Genomic DNA, 23,821 nt, shown 5'->3' with positions numbered 1-23,821 from the left:
AGTCTCTTCGTTCAGCCAACGCCTTGCTGGGAGCCTCTCCACCCGTCAGATGGAAAAAGTGGGGCTGTAGCTCTTTGTCTTATCTGTCTGCCGAGGAGTGGAATGGCCTTCCAGTTCATCTTTGTGCTTATAGGGATATTCCGACAGTTAAGAGACTTCTTAAGATCTGGCATTTAAGTTCTGCTTTTTAGTACCACTGTTATTTATGGATCAGACTTGCTATTTAGCACCGAAACACTCTTTAGAGTAGCTGACATGCTTTACAAATCCTTATATAATAGTAATTATAATAATCTTGATGGACATTATGACCAGGATATTGTTCATCATCCAGCAGGGGACAGTCGGGTCACACTTTCTCTGCCAAGAAGTACTATGACTCTGGTCCTGGGCTCTGGACCTTTGGATCTTGCTTTTAGCCGACCGCCTATCGGGCAAACTCTGTGCGAGTGGACAGTCTCATTCAGTATTAAGTTTACCGATCATGAGTTGAGCCTTCATCCGGATGTGGTCCAATATCTGTTCAGTCTCTGGGGCACTCTTATGGTGGACTTCTTTGCCACTCGAAAGAACAATCACTGCCTGAAAATTGTGCCATCCGGTATCTGCTATAGGGAAATTTGGGGCACGAGTTTCGTTTGACATGGAGCTTCCCACTTCACCATGCATTTCCTCCCAAAACCTTGATTCCTAAGGTCTTCAGGAAGGTTCACCTTGACCAGACCAAAGTGCTAGTAATAGCCCTGTACTTGCCACAAAGAGTGTAGTATGCAGACCTGATAATCCTCTCCCTGTGCCCCCACTCCGTCTCCCTCACATGGAAGACCACCTCTCGCAATCGCAGGAGCGGGTGCTGCACCCCATTATCCAGAGGCTCCGCTTTCCTGCCTGGAGATTGAATGGGGTAACCTGAAGTCATTTTCTTCACCTTCCTTCCCTCCTGAAGTGGTGAATGTCATCTTTGGAACCCCCGTCGACATTCCCCAAAAATGGTGTATTCAGGGAGATGGAATAGATATGTAAAGTAGCATGCAAACAAGTCTGACGACACTCTCCAGGCCCACCTGTCTGACATCTTGCATTTCTCCTTATCTTTAGCTCAACAAGGGTGCGAAGTAGCTAAGGGCTAATTATCAGCTTTATCAGCCTCTGTGTGCTTTCCTGACAAACCATTCCTCTTTAAATTACCTATAGTTATGCATTTTTTTGAAAGGTCTCGCACACAAGTTTCCTTCATCAGTTTATAATGCTCAGTGGGACCTAAATCTTGTTCCTACGTTTTTAATGTGTTCTCCGTTTAAACCATTGCACAGTTGCCCATTGCAGCTGCTTACTTTTACAACCGCTTTTCTCATCACCTTTACGCCTGCAAGACATGTGAGCAAGTTGCAAGCATTGTGTATGAAACCCCCTTTCACTTCTTCTTTTCCTTACAAACTGGTCCTCAGAACCAGAGCTGCCTTCCTGACAAAAGTGGTTACCCCATTCAACCTGGGCCAATCCATTAACTGGCTACCCTCCCCACAACCCATGAAAAAAGAAAAGAGCTTCACAGACTAGATCCCAAGCGAGCAGTCAGCCTCTTCGTGGACAGAAAGGAGGAGTTCCTATTGGATACCCAACTCCTCATCAGCTATATCGGCAAGATGAAAGGCAAGGCAATGTACAAAAGGACTTTTATCAAGGACGATCATCTTGTGCATCAAAATGTGCTATGCTTTGGCCCACAAGGAACCTCCAGAAGGCATAAGAGCTCATTACACTAGGGCCAAGTCTTCTAACTCTACATTTGCAAGAAGAGGAGTACAGGTGACAGAAAGCTTCAAGACAGCGGCATAGGAAGAGAAATGCCGGTGACAGAAATCTGCAAGGCGGAGCCTGTCAAGAAGAGTGTCGGGGCACAAATCTGCAAGGCGCCAGTGTTCCTGTTGCATAACAGGTTATTTGGTGAGTCTTCTTAATAAGTGTGTGTGTGTGTGTGTGTGTGTAGATAGATAGATAGCCAATAGCTACTGGACAAGTTTCAAGATTCAGTCTGACACCCCTGTGATACTCCTCAAAAGATGAGGAATCTGCAGGTGGAGTATCCAACAGATAGACTCTTACCAAAGGTAAGTTGCTTTTTCTTATTGCTTTGAACAATGAAGCCGTATGCAAACAGCATGGCAACTAGCAAACTATACGTTGCAACACTTTTGCACAGCCACCACCTCAAAATACAAATGGGAGGTTGTTAAATGGGCCATACATTGGATACGCTTAGCATATTTCTTATAACACAGCAGCCATGATGCAGTTGACCATTTAAAAATGTTTTGAAGACAAAAGACAGAATGACACAAAAGATGTGATGCCAGCTAGAAACGGGTTAGGTTTTCTGATGGTTAAAATGTTTCCAGTTGCTTCTTTTCACTTGTCGTTACCTAAGGATGGGTTGTGACCGATTCGCTCTTTCTTTTTGCTAATCACTGATCTGGTTTGGAGTCTAGAAGCTGGACAAACGAACTGTTAAAGTAATCAAATTCACAGTTGTAAATACGGTCATATTGATCAAAAATCTAAGTAGGAGACAACTCTAAAAAGAGTGCATCTAAGCCTATGATTCTGACGAGTTCACTTGCTGATGAGGAGGGGTTCACAAAACCTAATAGTGCACCTTTCCAGGGTTGGTTTGTTGTGTGTATTTAGGTTATTGAAGCTCGTATATCCTATTAAGTTTTGAACTGCCCCGTTCTATGTTGTGTGATTTGCTAAATGTGGAAGTATTACACAAATGTATGCCAATCCGTCACACGGAATGAAAAATGCGTCTGCTTTTTCTATAAAAACCAAGGATGTACCTGTATATTGTGCTGCACATTTTGTGTTTCATAAATATACTAAGCTTTTGTAAAACAGGTTATATTTTGCATTCTATCCATTTCCTTGTATTAATTTCAGATGAATACGGAGGATACCTGTTTGTATTATTCCTTTTACTCACACTGTCACGTACATTGTTCAAATTCTATTACTTTCTAAGTAAAATCCGCTATTTTGCATGTTGATGTGTGTCAAGTTTTGTAAATGGGTGGCATTGCATAACCTCTCCAGGAAAAATATCGTCCGACAAAAATATTTTATCCAACGTTTCTGTTGAATGTCAGTTTGGTTACTGTATTCAGGTATCACACCCATAGGTTAAGGTGTTCTGGTGTCTTTGTGTTTTGTCGGTAAAGATCGGTCTAGCCTTTTTATTTATTTATTTATTGAGGGTTTATATTCACTAATGGATAGAACTAAATCTGCCTGGTCATTACAAGGACCTTTGCAGTGTACTATGTTTCTGAGTGTTTGTGCTAAATGACTTTGCCTTTTATTTAATTCCATTGGGTTGAATCATTGTCCATGGCCTGGATTCTCATGAATCTTTTGCCGAGTGTCATTTGTGGCAATCTGTGTTTAAGCCATGAAGTTGATCTCCGTAATCCTACTTGACTCTCTGGCTAGCTGTGAACAATGTGTATACTTGTAATGTAAATTGTAGGTTCTAAAGTTGAAATCATAGAAAAGACAAATGAGCAACATAATCCCAATCAAAACCAAAACGGTAATGTCTAAATAAATATGGGAATCTAAGTAACATGCAGAGATAAAGTAATATATCAATCAAAAGCAGGGCTCTTGGCCGTTTGTGTTATACTTACTTTGAATTTTTTTTATGTTCTTAAATATTCATAATGCAACCAAACCCAGTGCCCTGGATACAGACAAGGGTACTCACTGTAAGCAAATATTGCCTTCCTCCACATGGTAGAACTACTTCCTCCCTAGCTGGCCCAGTAGTAGATCTAGCAACCCATTACAAAGAATGTTTTTGCCTGTTTCGAAAAGGTGCAAATACCTTCATTGTTGTCTAAACCTCACCACAAATAATATAGTGGGGAAAAGTTTCAGTTTTAAATGAGAAGAATTAGCAAAGTGAGAGGGCTTGGTATAAAGGTCTAAATTTAAAGTGAAGTCCCCTCTTGCGATTGCCAGGTCACATGCACCCATAGCTGCCACCATTTACGGCGCTCCAGTATATTGTGACCATTATGTTAAAAATAAAGCACGAGTCACTATACGTCTTTTACAGCTCTGTAGATCACAGGTCTTTATGTCTCATTCAGATAATTACCTTGTTATTTTTTTACTTGTAGTGCCATCAGCTCTCACCTGCAAACATGTGGCTGTTCCATAGTTGTTGGGAGCAACGCAGAGAAAGTTAACAAGGTATGAATTTTGTCATTCAGCATTTTACTCGGATTTGGAGGAATATATCTGTGTAATATATGTTATGTGATATAGATTTGTAGAATGCACTATCACCTAGGAGGGTATCCTAGTGCTGAGCAGCTGTGAGTCAAGCCAAACCTAGGGCCTAGTGGGACTACTAAAAAATTCAGGTCTTCAGCTTCTTGCGAAATTCAAGTAGTGAGAAGGCTCCTATGTGTAGCGGCAGGTCGTTCGATGCTTTAGGAGCGAAGTAGGGTTATGCTTGACCACCAGATCTGGTTTCCTGTATGTGTGGGATGTGTGCAAGTTGGATTCCAGACAAGCAGACGTTGGAAGTTTGTAAAAGCAGATGCGCTTGTTAAGGTATGCTGGGCCAGTGTTATGCAGTACCCTGCAAGTGTGAGTAAAGAGTTTGAATTGTGCTAGCGTGTGTCCGGGAAGTAAGTGGAGGTTCTTCAGATGTGATGTGAGTGTGGTATGGAAGGTGCAAAGTGATTCCGGCCGCCGAGTTTTGAATGGTCTGCAGCCTTGTGGCAACATTTTTATTGATCCAGGCATAGAGAAATTTCCAATAGTCCTGCTTGCTTTTGCCGAGAACATGCATGACTGTTTTCATTGAGAAATTTGAAAATCTTCCTCCACATTTTCAGGGTCTGGAAACATGAGGCATTGACTTGGGTGGTCATGTCACGTTTCCGGTTGATGTCAATCCTGAGGTTCTTGGCTTGGTTGGTGAGGGTCAGTGTCGGTCCAAGTTCTGTTTTCTCACAATTGGCGTCCCATGGTGAAGTTCTTTTCCCATAGAGCCTAATTCCTATTTTGCTGGTGTTCAGCTTCAGGCAGTTGGTTCTCATCCAGTGGCAAATTTCAGTCATGCAACATTGGGCTTGATCTGGGTATGGGCGTCTTCTCCGTAAGGGACCATTTTCAGTTGGGTGTCGACAGCAAAGGAGAGGACGTTGATGTTGTGAGAGCAGAATATGCATTCAAGAGGTATCATATATGTGTTCAAGAGGTCAGTCTCATGGAGGATTCTTGTGGAACTCTGCAAATGAGGTTGTGGGCATCCGATGTGTATAATGCCAGACTGACAGATTGGGTCCCTCTAGTGAGGATGGGGCAAATCCATCGAAGGGCATGCCCTTGGATTCCGATGTTGTGCAGGCATTGGTTGGGGTGGGAGACCGTGTCAAACACTGTGGGGAGATCAAGAAGGGTGATGGCTAGGATGTCTCCTCCATGCAGATGACATCAAGGACATCGATGGGGCAGGTTGTTTTGCTGTGGTTGGGTCTGAAACCAGTGTTGTGGTATTTAGTGAGGCATCTGTTGATGAGTTTCTCCAAGACCTTGGCCAGGAATGGTAAAAGGCTGATCGGTCTGTAGTTGGCTAGCGTTGAAGCAATCGAGGAGGGTTTATTCAGCAATGGGATGTGTACCTGAACTCTAGCTTTCTCTTTTCTCTCTTTCTCTCTGTAATTCCTCCCTGTATGTCTTCTGTACAATCTCTCTTACTAACTCACATTTTCTACTTTCTTTTTAATGAAGCTTCAAACTGTTATGTTTAGTTGATTTGTAGAGCGCAGTTTGTCACCCGTGAGGGTATCTAGGTGCTGAGTAGGTGTGTAAGAGAGAGAGAGCCTGAATTACAGGATGTCTCTTCAGGTCCCGCATGGATATTGATTAGTTGAAGAGCCTGGTCTTCAGCCTCTTTAAGAACCTGAGAAGCGAGGAGGAGGACCTAGTGTGTTGGGGGAGGTAGTCCCATGTCTTTGCTGCTATGAATGACAATGAACGACCTCCAGTTCTGCTTCTGTGGATGCAAGTGAGAGTGATGCTGAACGTAGTTGTCAGGTAGTTTGGTGGAAGTGTAGGTGGTGGCTCAGGTATGTGAGTCCTATGTTGTGCAGTGTGCTGCTAAAAAGTTTGGATTGGCAGCGTTTCTGGATGGGGAGCCAGTGGAGCTCTCTGTGGTGCAAAGTGTCGTGGGTGTGGCAAGAGAGGTCAAAGACTAGTCTGACTGCAGCATTCTGAGTGATTTAGAGTCTGCAAAGTAAGTGGGTTGGGATTCCTGTGTAGAGTGTGTTTGTAGAAGTGAGATTTCTATCAGTCTCACTGGTGCAGGGACACCCTCTATCTACAGGTTCACAAATGAGGATCAACACTGAGGTGGAAACAAAATACAAGTTTATTTCACTCATGAGAGGAGTCCCATCATTCAGACACTGCAAGTGCCCGAGGGAGGCAACTGATCAGCACAAGTTCAAACACACAATGTATACAGTTTGGTGCCTCGTGAAACACATTGGAAACCACTTTGTCATGATAAAATGCAGACTGCCATCTCCTGATAAACCCCCACCCACGTCATCTTTGTAGATAGGCATGGGAGGTTACAGGCGTTGGTGGGCTTATAGATTAAACATCTGTGTGCTCGGGCCTTTGGGCAGGGCAGGATCTCTACTCTGGTACGCAAGTATTATCAGCACAACCAGCGTTTCAGTGAACACGTAACTCCTGATTTTGCAAAAAGTCCCTGCAGAAACACAAAATCGGTGTTCAGACAAAATGGGGGAGAGCGGAGGCTAACAGAATACATTTTTTACTATTTAATATGTTGACCTAGTCCAGTCTGCTTGTGATGAGGGCCTTAGTGATGGTGCATCTAATGTTCAATGGGAGCAACTTGAAGATCCTCTACAGCATATGTAGGATGTGGAAGCAAGAAGAGGTGACAGCGTTGATCTGTGATGCCATGGTGAGTTTGTTGTTTAGGAAAAGTCCTAGGATTCTGGTGTGGTCTGTTGGGGGGGGTCCTAGTTCCTTGCTCCGCCAAGAGGAGTCCCAGGGAGACCTCTAGTTCCCGGAGATGATTACTTCCGTCTGGTCAGTGTTGAGCTTCAGGCAATTTTCATGCATCCAGGTGAGCACACTAGTTCTACAGTTTGTAAAGTTGGTTGTGGTGGTGGTGGTTTAGTCAGTTAAAGATAAGATGAACTGTGTCGTTGGCATTGGGGACAATTCTGATTCTGTGCGTCCTGATGATGTTGGCCAGTGGTTTCACATACAGGTTGAAGAGAGTGGGGCTGAGTGATGAGCTTTGCTGGACTCCGCAGATGACTTCCTTGGACTCCAAGTTGACTGGTGAAAGTCTTAAATTATGTTTTTTTCCTGTGAGGATTGAGAATATCCATTTGAGTGCTGGTCCTTGTATTCCTTTGTTGTGAAGTCTTGTGATGAGACTCTGGTGGAAAATGGGGTTAAAGGCTGTGCAGAAGTTGAAAAAGATGAGCACTGCAGTTTGCCTTAAGTCAAGGATGGCACGGATATCATCTATTTCTGAGATGAGGGCACTGTTGGTGCTGTGGTTGCGGCGGAAGCCTGACTGAGAGGTGTCCAGAAGTTGGTGGAGCTTGAGGTGGCTGGAGATTTACTTGTTGAATTGTGGGAGTCTTAACCGCTGGGTTGTTCCTAAAAGGATTGAGAATATCTATTTCAGTTCTGGTCCTTAAATTCATATGTTGTGAAGTCTTGTGATGAGAGTGTGGTGGAAAACAGTGTTGAAGGCTGCATGGAGAGGTCAAATAGGATGAGCTCTGAGGTGTGCCCTAGGTCGAGGATGGCACGGATGTCAACTATTGCTAAGATGAGGGCAGTCTCTGTGATGTGGTTGCAATGAAAGCCTGATTGAAAGGTGTCCAGAAGTTGGTGGAGGTCAAGGTGGCTGGAGAGTTACTCGTTGACTGCTTTCTCTACTGCTGCTTGTGGTGAGGGCCTGTGTGACGGTATGTCTGGGGTTCCGTGGAAGCCACTTGAAGATCTTCCACAGCATACATAGCATGTGGAAGCAGGAGAAGGTGACAGCCTTTATCTGTGATGCCATGGTAAGTTTGTTGTCCAGGATAAGTCCTAGGTTTCCTTTCTTATGAAGTCTTGTGCTGAAAGTGGGGTGGAAAACGGTATTGAAGGCGGTGGAGAGGTCGAGTAGGATGAGCGCTGCAGTTTGTCCTAGTTCAAGGATGATGTGGACATAATCTGTTGCCGACATGAGGGCAGTCTCAGTGCTGCGGTTGCGGCGGAAACCTGATTGAGAGGTGTCCAGAAGTTGGTAGAGCTCAAGGTGGCTATAGATTGCACTCATTCATTGATTGCTTTCTCCATGACTTTGGCTAGGAACAGTAGAAGCAAGATGGGGCAGTAGTTGCTGAGTTCACTGGGGTCGTCCAATGGTTTCCAGAAGAGGGCATTGACATCGGCTTGTTTGCAGCTCTCTGGGAAAGTTGCTGTTTAGCTGTTCCGATGAAGGTGTTAATGATGGATGTCGGAGCATTGCTGAGCATGATTCCTCCTAGGTTGTAGATGTGAGAGCACTGGTCTGTGGGGGGCCCTGAGTGGAACGTCTTCATGATTGTGGCTGTGCTTTCATTGGTGAGTGGGTTCCACTCTGTCAGGAATTCGTCCTTGGTGGTGGTGGTGGTTTGCTGTCTGATGGGTTGAGCTGGGGATTGAAATTGTTACAGATCTTGGAGATGTTATTGTGGAAGAAGTTGGCGAGACTGTTGCAGTGTTCTTGTGAGAGAGTGATAGTGTTAATTGCAGCAGATGGGTTGGAGAATTTTTTGACTATGAAGAATAGTTATTTGCTGTTGATAGAGCTGGTTTCGATTCTCAGCACCAGCGCCCTTTTCTTTGCATCTTTCAGCTGGTGGTGGTAGCATCTGAGTGTGTCGTTATAGCCGGTTCTGGCGGTGGTCTCTCAGCTGGATCTCCATTTCCTATCCAGTTGCTTGCAGAAGCGCTTGGATTCTGTGAGGTAGTTATTGCACCAACTGGCCTCCTAGTTGGTTGTCCTTTGTTTGGTGTTCTTGATAGGTGCAGAGGTGTTTGCACAGTTTGTTATCCAACTGTTAAATGTTCCTATGTTGGTGTCTAGGTTATTGGTGGTGTCAGGTTGGTTGGTATGGAGGGTGTTGATCCAGTCTGTTTCCTTCACTTTCTTCTGGCTGTATATGGGTGCACTGGGTTTTCTGGCAAGGTGTTAAGTTATTGAGATGTGGAAGTGCACAATGGAGTGGTCTGTCCATGTGAGTGGAGTGGGGTGGCTGAATTTCACCTTGTAGCTAGAGGATAAGATAGGGTCCAGAGTGTGCTCAATGTTGTGCATTGGCCCTGGATGAGTTGGGCGAGTCCGATGTTCTGCAGGCTTTTGAGACTGTCTGTGAAGTTGAGGTCCATGAGGCATTCCTCTGATATCTCTTCAGTCTCTTCTTCCCGTCTCATGCCTGCTCTCTATTTCTTCCACTAATATTCTCTTGCCTTTCTGAATTCAGTTCCCTTGATACATAGACTGTCCACTGACCTTTCAATCTCCTTCTATCACTGACTTGTCTTCTTTCTTGCCTTCTTCTCTAAAACCTGATCAATGCTTGTATTGAACCAGCTTGCCAATAATACTGCAGGTCCCTGCAGTAATATTTTTGCAAAAGAAGTTCAACAAATACAGCTCTAGTTCACTTTTCTAAGTTTGCGCTACATAAAACTCTGAAAATAAACTAAATAAATAATGTTATATCTCTTGCCCACGACAAACATCTTTCCACCATTCTCATCCTCTCACCTTTATTCATTCTGTTAGTCATGGCATACTCCTGACTGCATTTTTAAAATATATCCATCACTTATGCAGGTCTCACCTCACTTGCTGGCAGTCATACCATGTCTTTGTGCTCCTTCAGTTCATAATCCTCGATACTAATGGGTCTAAAAGTAGTCTAAAATGTCCCTTTTCTTGAGAAAGCCTCTGCTTATTGCACCAGAGCTAATGCGGGGTCTGTGGGATTTGATACAACATGTGTAAACACATTACAGTTTAGTGCCAATGCTGCCCACACACGTTCCATGCTTCCTTCTAATAGTGTTGCATGAGTTGGCAGTAGCACGAAGCAGGGAGAATGAAACAAAAGAAAAGTTACTATTAACTCCACTACTAAGTGAACAAGACTATTGCGTTACCAACACCAACCCACCTCACAGTTTATACAACCTGTTTAAACTCAGCCAAACAAAATTATTTAAATGCAGTTGGATAGATGCAGGGAATCGGTGTTGGCTTTTAAACTTCTATCTGGCACACCAGCATACACAGAAACTGAACTAGTGAATACTGAAAGGTGTAGATGGGCCAAGCTACATCACAGTGATGATTGGCTGTACTTCTGTGCGAACAGGAGTGTTTTAAGTTGAACTTTTCTAAATACATGCAGGCACTATGCTTCTAACAGAATTGGTGCGGCAAAGCATTTACCAGCTAAAGACTCAAAGACAGTAAATTGCTGGACAATCAAACTATATCATCATCAAAGTGATTCCTTCAGAGAAAGAAACTCAGCTGGTATTTGTTGAAAATCAAATTCTTTGGGCTAGAATATGACTTGTGATTCATTTCCATTTTAGCCATAATGCTGAAAGCACCAGTTTCTACATCTGTCCTTGTGCATTGTCATAGTTGGACAACCTTGACAACCTCTAAATGGGGACTTCCTACATCTTGGCTATTGGACGAATGGCTCCAGTGACTTTTGTACTGATTAGATTTTCCGCCATCTGAAAAGGATGGGTGCATAATCATTCAAATACCACCGGTAAACCCTTAGAACCATCACAAGTGTTACTACCAATTTATACTTTAATGTGAGAGATTTTAGAGAGTGGTGTCACTCTGCTTTGCGATAGGAGCCAAGTGGAGTGAAGCAATTTGTCTTCTGTCTGCATGCTACTTTATTTCCATACAGTTTAGCTTTTGGACCAGTGCACTGAAATGTAAAGCAAGATAGACAGCCAAGACAATAAAGACCCTAACCAAATTTGAAAAATATAGTACAATTTAATAAACAAAATGACAGCAATCTAAGGGGAACTAGAGATATGATTGTTGTCCAGTTTTAAGTAGGAATAGTGCCAAAAAGCCATAGTGCCAATAATGGTCAATGGTCACGGTTAAGTAGAACCTAGGCACAATTTGAGACTGACGACAATGAAACACAGTTCAGATACAACAACCATGTTCATCCTAGTAAAAAAAAAATACATTCTAACTCAGTACTTTAAGTCCCAATCCATCACAGAAGTACACTTCCAAAGACCCCCAGGTCCTAAGAGGTAGGCACCTAAAGACTAACAGGGTGCCAGGATGGGCCAACAGCAGGGTCCAGTCCAGGTCCAGTTGCCACTGACCAGTTGGGCAGTTGTAGGAAGAGCCTCTTCCAGCTTCTTAAACCCCTGTAGCTTGGACATAATGTCAACCAACTGGCCACTGGGGTTTACGTCTTTGTCCTGGGTGCAAGAGGGATCAGGATCAGTCCTTCAGGGCGTTTAGAAGAATTTGTGACATGAGGTATACTTAATCATAAAGCAGTCTACAGGCAGACCTAAAAAGTAGGCAAAATATACATTTTCACTGAAACCTCTTTGTATGAGCATCATTTGGTTTGTTAATGAAGGCAGATTTAGTACAGAATGTTTACAAAATGCAGACACCAGTTTCTGCTGGGACATCCTCCCCATGTGTTGCCAAAGTTCAATGTTTTTAGTTGTGTTGTGAAGAAAGTTGTCAAGCAGGGGATTTTTCTGTTAAATTTCAGACGGAAAAGTTCAGACAAGAAACTAGAACGGCATTTGTTCAAAGCTAGCAAATTCTTTGTTGTCCTAACAGGTGTGTGAATAGTAGTTTTTGAAGAGGTCTTGTAACTTTCTAAAACATTCTAGGAATTAAATAAGCGTGGAATTGTGTGAAGTGCAAGATCAAACTGTACAGTCACACGATTGATTCTTGATTGTCTCTGAAGAGAGTGTGTGTGTGCATGCACAATGTGCAGCCCTGCCAAATACCACGTATCAGGCGTTAAACTAACGCATTTTAGTGTGGTGGTCTACATCACAATGCTAAAATGCTTAGTCATTCATTTATAGTGACTCCTTACACCAACTGGCTCTGAGGCAGACTAGCGAGACACGAGTACCATCCTCTAAGAAGTACTCTCAAGCAAGCAGCGTGGACCACGCACTGCGAGTCTGATTGAGTACAGCACTGTACTGACTGCACCTGTGCAGTGCTGCCTGGCTGGTATTAACAGTTGAAAGGTTTTACTCAATGGGGCTCACTGCGCTGGCTGCAGCACTGCGCATTGGTCACAGCTGCCTGCTGCTGAGACTCACTCAGACAGCCCAGCCGGACGAGGCGGCATCATGCGATTGCATCATGTGACTGCAAGTTGCAACAAGAATTACAGACACGTCATTATGTGACTGTATCCATTTGCCGAAGTCACTGAGTGAGGTGGCGTCGGGCAGGACATGGCAAGAGGCAGTTCTGTTTCTTTGCCGCCAGTTTGCTGCCTCAGATCAACATGCGCCATGCAACCATTGGGAGACGAGAGGTGGTCGCACAGTCATTACTGCAAGAACAGCAGGATCGCGAAGGCAGAATCTCAAAAAAATCATATAGCCTCCTGTCCCGTTCGCCAATGCCCGGCCTCCCCAGGCCACGTGGATCCGGCGACAAGTGGTCCATCTAATAAACAAAATGCAAGCACATCGGGCCCAGCTTTCCATGGATTCCGGTGTCTTCTGCCTCCTGCGGTGGGGTGCACATGCAGGCCTGGCTGGGATGTCTCTTACCTTGGGCCATCAGGTTACAGTGCAAGCACCACTGGTATGTCTGAACGGTGCTGACTAGGAGCGTTGCATGTCGTTTAACCCAGAGAGATTGGGTGGAATTCTGCCTGCCCCCGGTCATCCTCCGCACACGCCCACCGTGACGTATGACGGCCAGGGGCCGTCTGTAGCACCGAAGGGGTTAAGGTGAGCAAATGTTTGGACTTGTAGATGCGTGCTGTTGATTTATGATGTTATCCCTCAGTACGCGCGGCAGTGTGACATAATTGCTTGCCAAGGAGGAGAAGCGATCGAATGACCACCCGTGAAGAAACCTCTGAGTGTTTCTTCTTCAAATTATTTCTAAAAACACCAACGTTACTGCTGAAGCGTTGTGAGAACTTATTAAACAGTTTTTTAAGGAAAAGTAACTGGCAGTTCATTGAAAGTACTGCTCTTTTATTAATTACACACGTCACACAGGAAGTATTCGCAGCATTATTTTACTTGCGTTCATACATTATCATGGTGTCCTGACTCCAGTTTGCATGTCAGGATAGTCCGTTTCAGTATTGCTTTTTGTTGTTCTGTTTTTATTTGCTTGAATCATAATGATGATCACTTTCATTTTAGAAACACATTTAGACTGAGGCGCATTCCCAGAGACCATGAAGGTGAGCGCTAGAATTTTAAGATCCTGCACTTAATGCACTTGAGGAATCTCACAAAAGAGGTTGTTCCAGGCGTTTCATCATGGCAATAAAGAAAGTCCTTAGCTGTGTTTCTGCATCCTGCAAAGTGAAAAGTTGTCAGCCGTCCGCATGGGCCTCTCACATCCTGCTTGTTTCAGTCGGGTCCCACAGTGCCCTTCCATTTCTGGTGCTTTGCAGCAGTTTTAAGATTTTTTTAGATAGGGTGACCAGAATTTTAAAATAAAAAACCGGGACATTTCACAAAAATAGAAAAAAGACTTCAATTTTACGTCAAGCAAGCGCACAGAATGACAGAGCTCTTCAACAGTGAATTACAAAACAGGCAGTAAGAACATACATAAGATGCTGTTTTTAAACCCAGTAGCTTACCTGTGAATTAAATTGCTTTCTTGGAACAACTGCTAACTATCCCTGCTTTGTAAAACATAAAAAACACCTCCCCTTGTTTTTAGTCGACCCTCTTCAAAAACCGGGACATGAGCTAAATTTCTCAAAATCTGCCCTTACAGCTGGTGGAAAACGGGGACTGTCTTGGCAAATCCGGGACGCCTGGTCACCCTATTTTAGAGTTTCTTGTTGCGCAAATGGGTGTAATTTCGGATATTTGTTTTGCTCGCATTTGTGGCTTGAATTTGCTTGCAAGAAAGGGTCACTCATATTCTTTGAATGTCAGTCATAATTACACTGAAATTATGAAAATGCCACACATATGTAATCTGAAACCTTGGCAGCGGACTGTGGTGTTTAAATGTACTAAAGTGAAGTTTGAGGTTCACCGCAACCTTCCCAGCGCTTTCGTCGCTGTGTCCCCATATCTGCTGAGGTAGATGACAGAGCTGGGTCCATTCTCCTTCATTACTTTGCCTCCTGCTGAGACTTTTAGAAACCAGGGTGAGGGTGAGGGCGAGGGTGAGGTGAGGGTGCTCAATACGGGCCTCAGGTCAGGTGAACAAATGGCCTATTCTAGGGTAAATTGTGGCCAGTGCTCAGAAGTGTCCTTTAGAGGCAGCTACATACAGATCAAAGGCCAGTTCATTGTGGTTCCCTTCCTGGAAAACAAATGGCTGACTGTGCTGTTTGATCCTGACTCTGTGATTCCTGCTGCTTTGAGCGTGTGCCTGTCATATGCTAACTAATACGTCACTAATGAGGCCAGCGGCTCACGTGCCACCACGATGGTGACTTGGCAATCTGAGTTCTAATCATAGCGTTGATACTTGAGTAAAACCATGTAATTCTGGGCTACTCCCTTAATGTTCGTGGGCCTAATTTATGGAAATATGTTAAAAGTAATTTCATTTTTATCTTTCAGAAATGGAAAGGGATACTTTTTTTTAACGATCTTAGTGCCTGCTCCCCAGCTCAATCAATCAATCAATCAGGAGTTTGTTAAAGCGCGACTACTCACCCGTAAGGGTCTCAAGGCGCTAGGCTCGATCCGCCCTATTTAAATACCAGTTTATACATGCGTGCGTTTATTGTTTAGTGGTTGTTTGACCAGTTTGTACTTCAGCTGTACAAACAGAAATGAGTAACCCCGAATTATCCTTTCTCATTCGCAGTACTTCGCGCTCTGCTCTACCATCATTGTCTGTTCTGTTTGGATACTGAGTTAAAGAGTAAAGTAAAAACGCCATTCTTTTGAGCATCAGACATTCAATTGTATAAATCTCAACCCACCTCCACATGATCTACCTTGAAATACGCGTATTCTCTGTTTGCCCTTTCGAGCCCCTCTCGCTTCTATAGTATTTTTTGGTGGGGTTGCAGATTTAAATAGCGCGAACTCGGCCCGAAGTTATAGGAGCGCTTTACGTGAGCACCAGTTGCGTTACAGACGGCCACGTTCATTTTAGGCACGGAGAGATTACGTGATTTGCCCAGAATCCCAGGATGCTTGAGCCTATTGTGCCTTTCAGCATCACTCTAGCATTCCTTTGTGTTAGCCGAGGCTAACTCACTCTTCTCTCGAACTACCACCTCTTTCTTTCGCTGTCTGAGCTTCAGACATGGAAGCGCTCCAAAAGAAAGTTGGAAACCGTCGATTTTCCTCAGTTTCCGTGAATTCCTTTGCAGATGGGCCGCGCCGCTCGGTGTCTTGATGGCTGCCATGAAGTTAATGGGAAAGGATAGCAATGCTCAGCGGGGCACCCGCATGATGGGTTTGGAATTATGATTTATGGCTCCTAAGTACTGATATGAAACGGATGCAGATAGAAGGCTCTCGCGAGAGCAGCTGCTGCAGCACGTAAAAGGGTCAGATTTTGCTCTCCGAGGAGAAATGATGTGAAGCGGCTGTGTAATCTGCATTGGAGGCCGCCCCGGGGGCTGCAGGGAATGGTACACATACGTGCCCATTGGAGAGAGGAGCGTGAGGGGTGTTAGCCCTGCATTCGCAGCTACACTCTACCCCCCCCCCCCCCGCTGGCTGTCAGCTAGACCTTCATTCTGGTGCACCCGATGCAAGGTGACATTAAATAAAACTGTGAAGCGCGCGTGGCTAATGAACAAGCTCTTGTAGGCATGCATGATAAACGATCCCGAATCGAACCCATGGTTCCCGCTCTTTTTTAAATGCTCCTCCGATCTCGTGCTAGATTTGTCCCAAATAAGCACCGATACATACATGCATGCACCCTAATAATGGCAGTGATTCTCCTAAATGAAGGGCCCTTAACTCTCATACCAGTTATTTCCAATGGGCAAAACAAAGTCATCTGGAACGCATTAGCATTATAACCCCACACTTCCTTTGCTAGGCATCTTGGCCCAAGATGCACTTTCATACGGGGCCTGTTCTTTACTTCATGTAGTTAGAGGTGAGTGAGGCTCATTCCTAAAACGACCACTGGTGACGTCACAGTTGCCTATATGGGTACTGTAATAGCCAGTGCTAGAAATGTTAAAAAACAGACGCGCGGGTACCCTTTACTAGAGTGCCTACTTCCGAGAAGTGCCGGTACTCTCCCATTAAATGTAATGCAACTCTGATGAGACATGAGGGTACTCAACCTCTCAAAATAAACAAGTGCAGATGCTCAGTGCAGTGCCTACTTCCTGAGAAGTGCTGTTACTCTCAAATGTATTGCAAGTCTGCTGAGATGTGCAAGTACTCAACCTCTCAAATTAAACAAGTGCAGATACGCAGTGAGTGCAGTGCCTACTTCTGAGAAGTGCCGGTAATCTCATATTAAATGTATTGCAACTATGCTGAGGCATGCAGGTACTCAACTTCTCAAAATAAACAAGTGCAGGTACTCAGTTCCTTGGCAATATGAGCCAATTTAAGGAACTTGTAATAACCAAAATCAGCAGTGTGCACCCTAGAATCAACTCTTTGCCCATTTCCCTTAACTGCAGATAAGTATTTACACAATACTTTAAACAGCAGCTTTATTTAGCTACTAACGAGTAACTTACCTTAAGCACTAGTATCTAATTTCACACCCAACATGTTAGATGGTAGCTGGAGTGAGCAACTCTTTTTTCACTCAGTACTGATAGATATAATTGTTGAATTGATCCAGAACAGTCTGTAACGTATTTGTCACTTTCATCTGTATAAGTAATACTGCGTCGCTGTCAGTTACCGCACTGCTTTCCTCAAGCAAAGGGATCGCAATTCTTAGCTTGGGTGTACTTCTCCCTTAACTTAAAGAAGACAGGAATATACATGGGTTATTTTGAACGATAGTGCTCTTCTGCGTCTCTCTGACGGGATGCACCAGATGTTTTTTGGGGAGTTTGTGATGTAGTTTGGAGTCTGCCACTTACATCTTAACTGACAGAAATAATCTGAAGTTACATCCATCCCATGAATATGTCAAAACCTTGGTGAATAGTCAGTCATGAGCCAGCCAGGAGAAGCAACCATCTCAGTAGCCTCATTTGCCAGACCTGCTGAGTTTTCATTGTAGTGCTACCTTTTCATAACAATTACTTTTATTATATTGAGTTGTAATAAGGAGTTCTAGTCAGGATGCCAGGCTCCAACTTGTGTCCCTCTTGGGGAAAAAAGGTTACCAGTTAAGGGTCCTAAAAGTGAAGTTTTTAGGTCTCGGCCTGACGAAAGCAGCGCATGGGCTGCTCTCGTCATACGAGGGCTTCTTGGAATCGATACAATTCCAGAAGCTCGCTTTCTGCTTCGTCCGTGTTTTGCATTGGTGCGCGTCATTTTGTGTCACCAATTATGCAAATCCGGGTGTTCTGATTGTCCAGGAGGGTTTTTAGTCCCTCCTGGTTACCACCCTGTCTCCTTTTGGCCCCGCCCACCGGGATTGCATCTTTTACTGGCGGCGGTAGACAGTGTCTCCTAATTAGCCGCTAAGCACTTTTTTTTGGTATAGCTTTTCGCCGTCCCTCGCTGATCCTTAGGCTTTGTTTAACGTCCCCCCTTAGACAAACACCCGCAAGTCAGGCTCCTACATAAGACAGTGCTTTTTTTTTTTTTACATCCGGGAGTCTGTGAAATGTAGGTTTGGCTATAAATTGAAAATATACTGCTCTCTAGTGGCTCGAGAAATTTTCTCCTTGTCTCCCCTCGTTGAGCAAGTACATTAGGTTGAAACCTGTGGTAAGGCAAGTAGGACCGCACTTCCAATTGTTGGCACTTGTTTAGCCTTTGTTCACTACACCTGCATTGAGATAAAACATACATCCTTGAAAAATTTGAGTTCCATATTGCATCTGCAATTTTAAAAAAAATGTTTTAATTTTTTTAACGGGGAGAAGTGCTACATTTTACTTCAGGGTCTGCCACAGTACAGACGAGCGTTGTTACTTTGTGACAGAAGGAAACCCGATCCGTACTACAGCAGCACTCTGGGAAATGTCTCTACAGCTGTCTAGACTAGGAGCGGCTCTCAGCTTCACGGTCACAGACATCTCAGACATCTTCAGACTGCATAAGGGATGGGACTGTGGTTCCCAGAGGACCCCAGGCAACCAGGGACAGCAAGCGCAGCCCCAAGCTCCCCTCGCCAATAACTGCACCCTGGCACTTTACTCTGAGATGTTGAAGTGAACACGGAGTGAGGCTTCCAAAATGCACGAGTTTGTGAAGAACAGCCCAGGAATAGAGTAGGATGCCTTTGGTGAGGCTTCCTATGTGTACCATGAGTGTTTGGCCCCCAATTGAGGCCTCCCCGGTAAAGGACAGGACATCCTGATCAGTGACGCTAACCATAGAAATGGCTTGGAAACCGAACTACCCTGTCAACCTTTGCTGCGGGATTGAGGCAAACCGGTCACAGCGATGGGGGTTTCCTCCTTGCTAGCCATGCAGTATCAATGTGAGGATACAGACAGGCAGTTTGCTCTGCGTGGCTTATCCTAAAGGAACTTCCCGCACTAAAATGCTCATAGATTAAAGTTGTTCAGATTCACCTCTTCAATGGGACGCCTCAAAACAGAGGGCAAGGAAAGTATTGTGATACTGCACCCACTGCGTGGTCTCCAGCTGTTTTTCACATCTGCTGGACTCAAAGAATCTTTGAAATGCAACGCTGGAATTTATAGTTACCGTTTAGACTCCTTATCTCTCCTGAGGGAGGAGGGGAGGGGAACTGTTCTAGGCGCCCATCACACTTTCTTGTACAAACATACTTCATTCAGTTTTTTGAGATGCTGGCCCTTTTAATATCACGTTATGGCACTATGGCCAGTGTCTCCTGGACTTCCGTTTCTCTGAAGCAAACATTTCCAAAGAATATAAATCGAAGGGCAATTTATTGTGTCTACCTAAACCCCTACCTTCCACTGCAAAGATTTGCAAGTCTCTCTGTCCCTCATCATAGGGGATGACCACATTTAACAAGCATTACAAATGCAATAGGTCTTGCCTTTCATTAAGTTAAAGCCATTTGATTTGCTATATAATACCATTAGCAAAGCAAATGGCTTTAACTTAAAGACAAGACCTGTTGCATTTTCAATGCTTGTTCTACTTTGGCGTATTCTCAGTGGATACACGAGGCACCAGATCCCACACATTATTGGAATAATTCGGTGTATGTTTTTTCTGAGTGTGAAGCTAAAAAACTGTGTCTGTTATTATCTTGCAGGATGATAGTGATGCACATTTTTTAATGTGTGTTTGTACGCAGATGCATCTTAAAAAATGTAAGTGTTTTGAGGTCACCTTCTCTGGTCAGACTTTTCAAGAATAGAATCCGCTGAGAACATTTCCTTTGCCTTATGCTCAACCCAGCGAGATTCTCTCAACGTGGACAGGCACGACTGTTCGCAGTGAGAAATCTAACGCTAGAGTTGAAAATCTACTCAACCGGCAGCAAAGCAGCAGCATCCTCTGGTGCGCCAGGCGGTGCCGTAGTGCAACTTTCCCCTGAAAAATGGTAAATAGCTTCTTAGCACACAATGAATCAAATAAATCACACAACACACGGTTTGGTGGAAACCGTTTGCTGCCGGTTTGTTTCATAAATGAAAAATGTCAAGGTGGTGGATTATCTTACTGGCGATCCAGCAGCAGACAGCGGTGAGAAACATAAGCTGCCCCTTGCCTGACGACCCAAAGGACACCGTGTGCTAACCATTCGGTGATACAATTTTCTGGGGGAATTTTTCCCTTAAATACTGTGGGCACCAGTCAAAGATTATTACTCACACCTTTTTAGGGGCGGAGTGACATCCAGGTCTCCCCACCAAGGCAGGCTCCCCATTACTTGCAACCTGCAGCTACCAGTGTCTCTTGCAGGTGCAGAAGCAACAGTCCATGCTGACCTCTGACAGGTGTATCTTGTCAAAGTACCCAGTGGTGTTTGCATTGATTAGGCCACGCCTTATGAAGCCAAAACCTCTCTACTCGGTGAACTTGCCCATTGCGCTATTTACCCTTCTGCGGTCATATTCAATGGCTTACCCAGAACTGGCTCCATGCCATACCTTGCGCAGAATTATCTCTGACCACCATATCTCACAGTGACCCATGATTTTGCTGATCTCACCCATCATCGTTGAATATAGTGTCTGTAACAGTCTGAGTCCCACCTGTCCAGCTTCTTGATGCCATTGGTGTGGAGCCTCACCTTGTAGGCTGTGGTGGCTGCCCTATCCAGAAGGAATGCAAAGAGTAACGCTTGTTTGTGTTATCTGAGTGTTCTAGACATGACTTTATCACCTTCCCAAACTGGTATCTGGTGAGGGGGAGTGGTCTGCGTGCACTAGCAGGTATCTTCAAGCCATTGGGTGGATCGCGAGGTAAGCTGTGATCAATTCAACAGGACAGTAGGGTTTGCTGCTCAGGGGGTGTAGTACTATGGATTTCCCAAGGCCATTCAGATCTGTTTTGGACCTTTACAATGTTATTTTTAAGGTGCCCTCTTGCACACTAAGTTCCTGCACGCCTAATACATTGTTTGTTTTATCTTTCCTTGAGTGGGCTACCAACTCACCAGCTCGGAAGGTCCCAAAAAATGCCAAACTGAATGGTGCTGAGAATAGGTTGTCCTCGTGATCGGAATATGTGGCCCTGTCAACACAATTTATCATCCCATTTAAAATGTGGAACTCAGTGGGTGACCTGTCATGTGGGGCCCGCTTCTCCCCTCTGGCCCAGGATTGAGTACCGCCCTTATGGGGATTGCCCTGGTGGGATCATAGTGACCTCCCAGCTTTGCATAGTATCTCACCTCTGCTAGGTGCCCCATGACCCACGAATGGCTCTTGTTCTGATCCCTTGCCCATAAAACAATATGCTGTACCTTATTCTCCAGGATTGCTGCCCCGCCCTTCCCAGGCCCCAGACACCCTGCAGAATGTGGAAACGCAGCTCTTGTACCATCTCCTTGTCCCAGGGCGAGCAATAACTCAGCAGCCGGGACCACGCGAGACTGAAATAGGTTGCAGCAGGTCCACCGTCTTGATGAAAGTTTGACTACAGACGGTACTCCTCCCGAGCCCTGATACGCTGCCAAACACTCCATTCTAAGGTTCCTTCAAGTGGGGTCGTAAGTATCGACTCTACTCAATTTTTCCAACACACCTTAGCGCAGGTGCTGAGAATTCGCTATTCACATTGGCAAATTTTGCCACTCACTCACATTTTTCACAAGGTCCTGATGATAGCCCAATGTATACCTTTTTTTCTGGGCTGAAACATGTAGACCTATTACAGACAACTACAAGTAAAATCACTCTATTAGTTGCGCTCTCAGATTTTAACATATCCTGGGCCGCCACAAATAAACACATTTGACAAGGATTCCCAGAGATATTTTTAACCAGCACATTATCACATCGCACCAATACACCACACCAGCTCCGCTGCAATCAGGTGTCGTAGCACAACAGGACGGCACTCGGCCACCAGGTTGGCACCCCAATGATGAAGCATGACACAAACCAGGTTGGTGTGTGAAGGCTCTTTTTATAAAACCTAATGGTTCCTCAGCACTGTTTACTTTCACAGTGAGTCCAAAATCTTTCTTTTATCTAGTGGGTACGTCCACATTGTTTGTACATTATACTTGGGGATTGGGACGTCCCCAGACCTTTCCTTGCTCTCCCCCCTTTTTGATTGACAAGCAATAGCTCACTCAGTTTCATTAGGCATTAATCCACTTTAATGGGTGCCAAAGTTGTGGAGAAAAAGTTGTCTTCTCCACCCTCGCTCGCGGCCAAGCCACTGAAATTGCGAAAGAGCATTCGCTGTCACGTTCTTAATCCACTCAATGTGACACGCCCATAATTCAACATTGTTGCGCAGGTACGCCCTGACGAACTCCATCAGCAAGCACAGTACCAATGGGTTGGAGGCACATTGCAAGTTGATGACCTTCACCACTGCCATGTTGTCAGACCAGAATAGAACCATTTTTGCTGACAATGCCTCTGGCGATAAATGGAGTGCCACAACAATTGGAAACAGTTCCAGGACACTTATGTTCTGTTATCTTCCTTTTGTGCCAAGCATTGGGCCATTTCTGTACGCACCACTCACTCCCCATTATAGCGCCATAACCTTCGCAGCCTGAAGCGTCTGTGAAAAGCGCACAGTTCAGGGCTGCCAGCCCAAGGTGATCTCCGTATTAGTATACCATTAAAATCGGACAATAATTCAGTCTACATTCTGAGATCTTTCTTCAACCCTTTGCTCAATCTGACATGGGGGGGTTTGCGTGTCATCCTGACTGTCGCCCTGGCCAATCGTCTGGAAAACACCCTGCACACAGGGATGACCCGTGCCGCAAATTTTAGTTTTTCCAATAGTCTCTGAATGGTGCCCAGGTTTGCATTGTCTTTGGCCAGTGCTGCATGGATGTCCTTAAACAAGGCCTTCAGCTTTTCTAACGGGAGTCTGGATACACTGTGCAAGGTGTCCCGTTCAATGCCCAGGAATGTCAAGACCTGCGCTGGGCCTCCGGTCTTCCCTGGAGCTAAAGGGACACCCAACCGGGCAGTCAGGGCCTGGAACTCTTGTAGTGCAGCTGCACAGTCCTGTGTCCGCTCCTCCCCTATGAACACAAAGTTATCTAGCTAATTTGTAACCCTGCTCTCACTGTGTGCCTGCTGGAGTCCCCATTGCAGGAAGGAGCTAAAAGCCTCAAAGTAGGCGCAAGACACTGAGCAGCCCATTGGCATGTACTTATATTAGAACCAGCCTGCCTAAAAACCAATAGATGGTGGCTGTCTTCATGGATAGATGAAAGGTGGCCTCAATGTGCCCATGTGCTCCACCCAGAGCTGTACCCCCTTCAGATCCCAGCTGAGCACTGGGCACTTTGCTATCTTTTTCCTGAACTCTCTGTCATAAATATACCATCCAGAGCCCCCTGTTTTGATCTCCTCATTGTGAATTGTACGCGAATACTGAATCGGGGCCTCTTCCTGTTCTGGATATCTCTCCATTATCCACATCGCTGCTTACTACTTTCCCCTCCCGTGCTGGACAGCAACGAAAACGGGTGTGGTCATGATGAGCTCAGCTCGTCATGAGCACCTGAGAGGTATATGCCATGACGAGCTGAGCTCGTCATGAGCATGGAAGGGGTTAAAACCGCTGATAGAATGGAGAATGGCTCCATCCGGTTTTTGATTATCTTATCCGGCCAGGCCTGATATCGTCCTTTCTTATCTTGTTCCTTACCACCCATGCTCCTGGTATCCTCCCCATCTTTACCGTGCATCAAAAGTGTGAGGATGTCCACAAATTCTCTATGCCATATCCCTTCCTTTTCTGA

At 44.9% G+C, this 23,821-nt stretch overlaps 1 protein-coding gene across 3 annotated transcripts in view; it reads left to right on the top strand.

Moving 5' to 3' along the window:
* The window catches only part of C9orf72 (C9orf72-SMCR8 complex subunit), a 338,230-nt gene that overhangs the window by 189,987 nt on the left and 124,422 nt on the right, over positions 1–23,821 (top strand). For all 3 annotated transcript variants that reach the window (XM_078676720.1, XM_078676718.1, XM_078676719.1), the window contains exon 5: positions 4,182–4,254. In XM_078676720.1, the coding sequence (XP_078532846.1) occupies positions 4,182–4,254 (73 nt within the window). The remainder of the gene's footprint in view (positions 1–4,181; positions 4,255–23,821) is intronic.

The sequence above is a fragment of the Lissotriton helveticus genome, chromosome 2_1 (genome assembly GCF_964261635.1).
Source record: "Lissotriton helveticus chromosome 2_1, aLisHel1.1, whole genome shotgun sequence".
NCBI classification, from domain to species: Eukaryota; Metazoa; Chordata; class Amphibia; order Caudata; family Salamandridae; genus Lissotriton; species Lissotriton helveticus.
The sequence above is the reverse complement of the archived record's forward strand: the minus strand, read 5'-3'. Positions and strand labels throughout refer to the sequence as shown.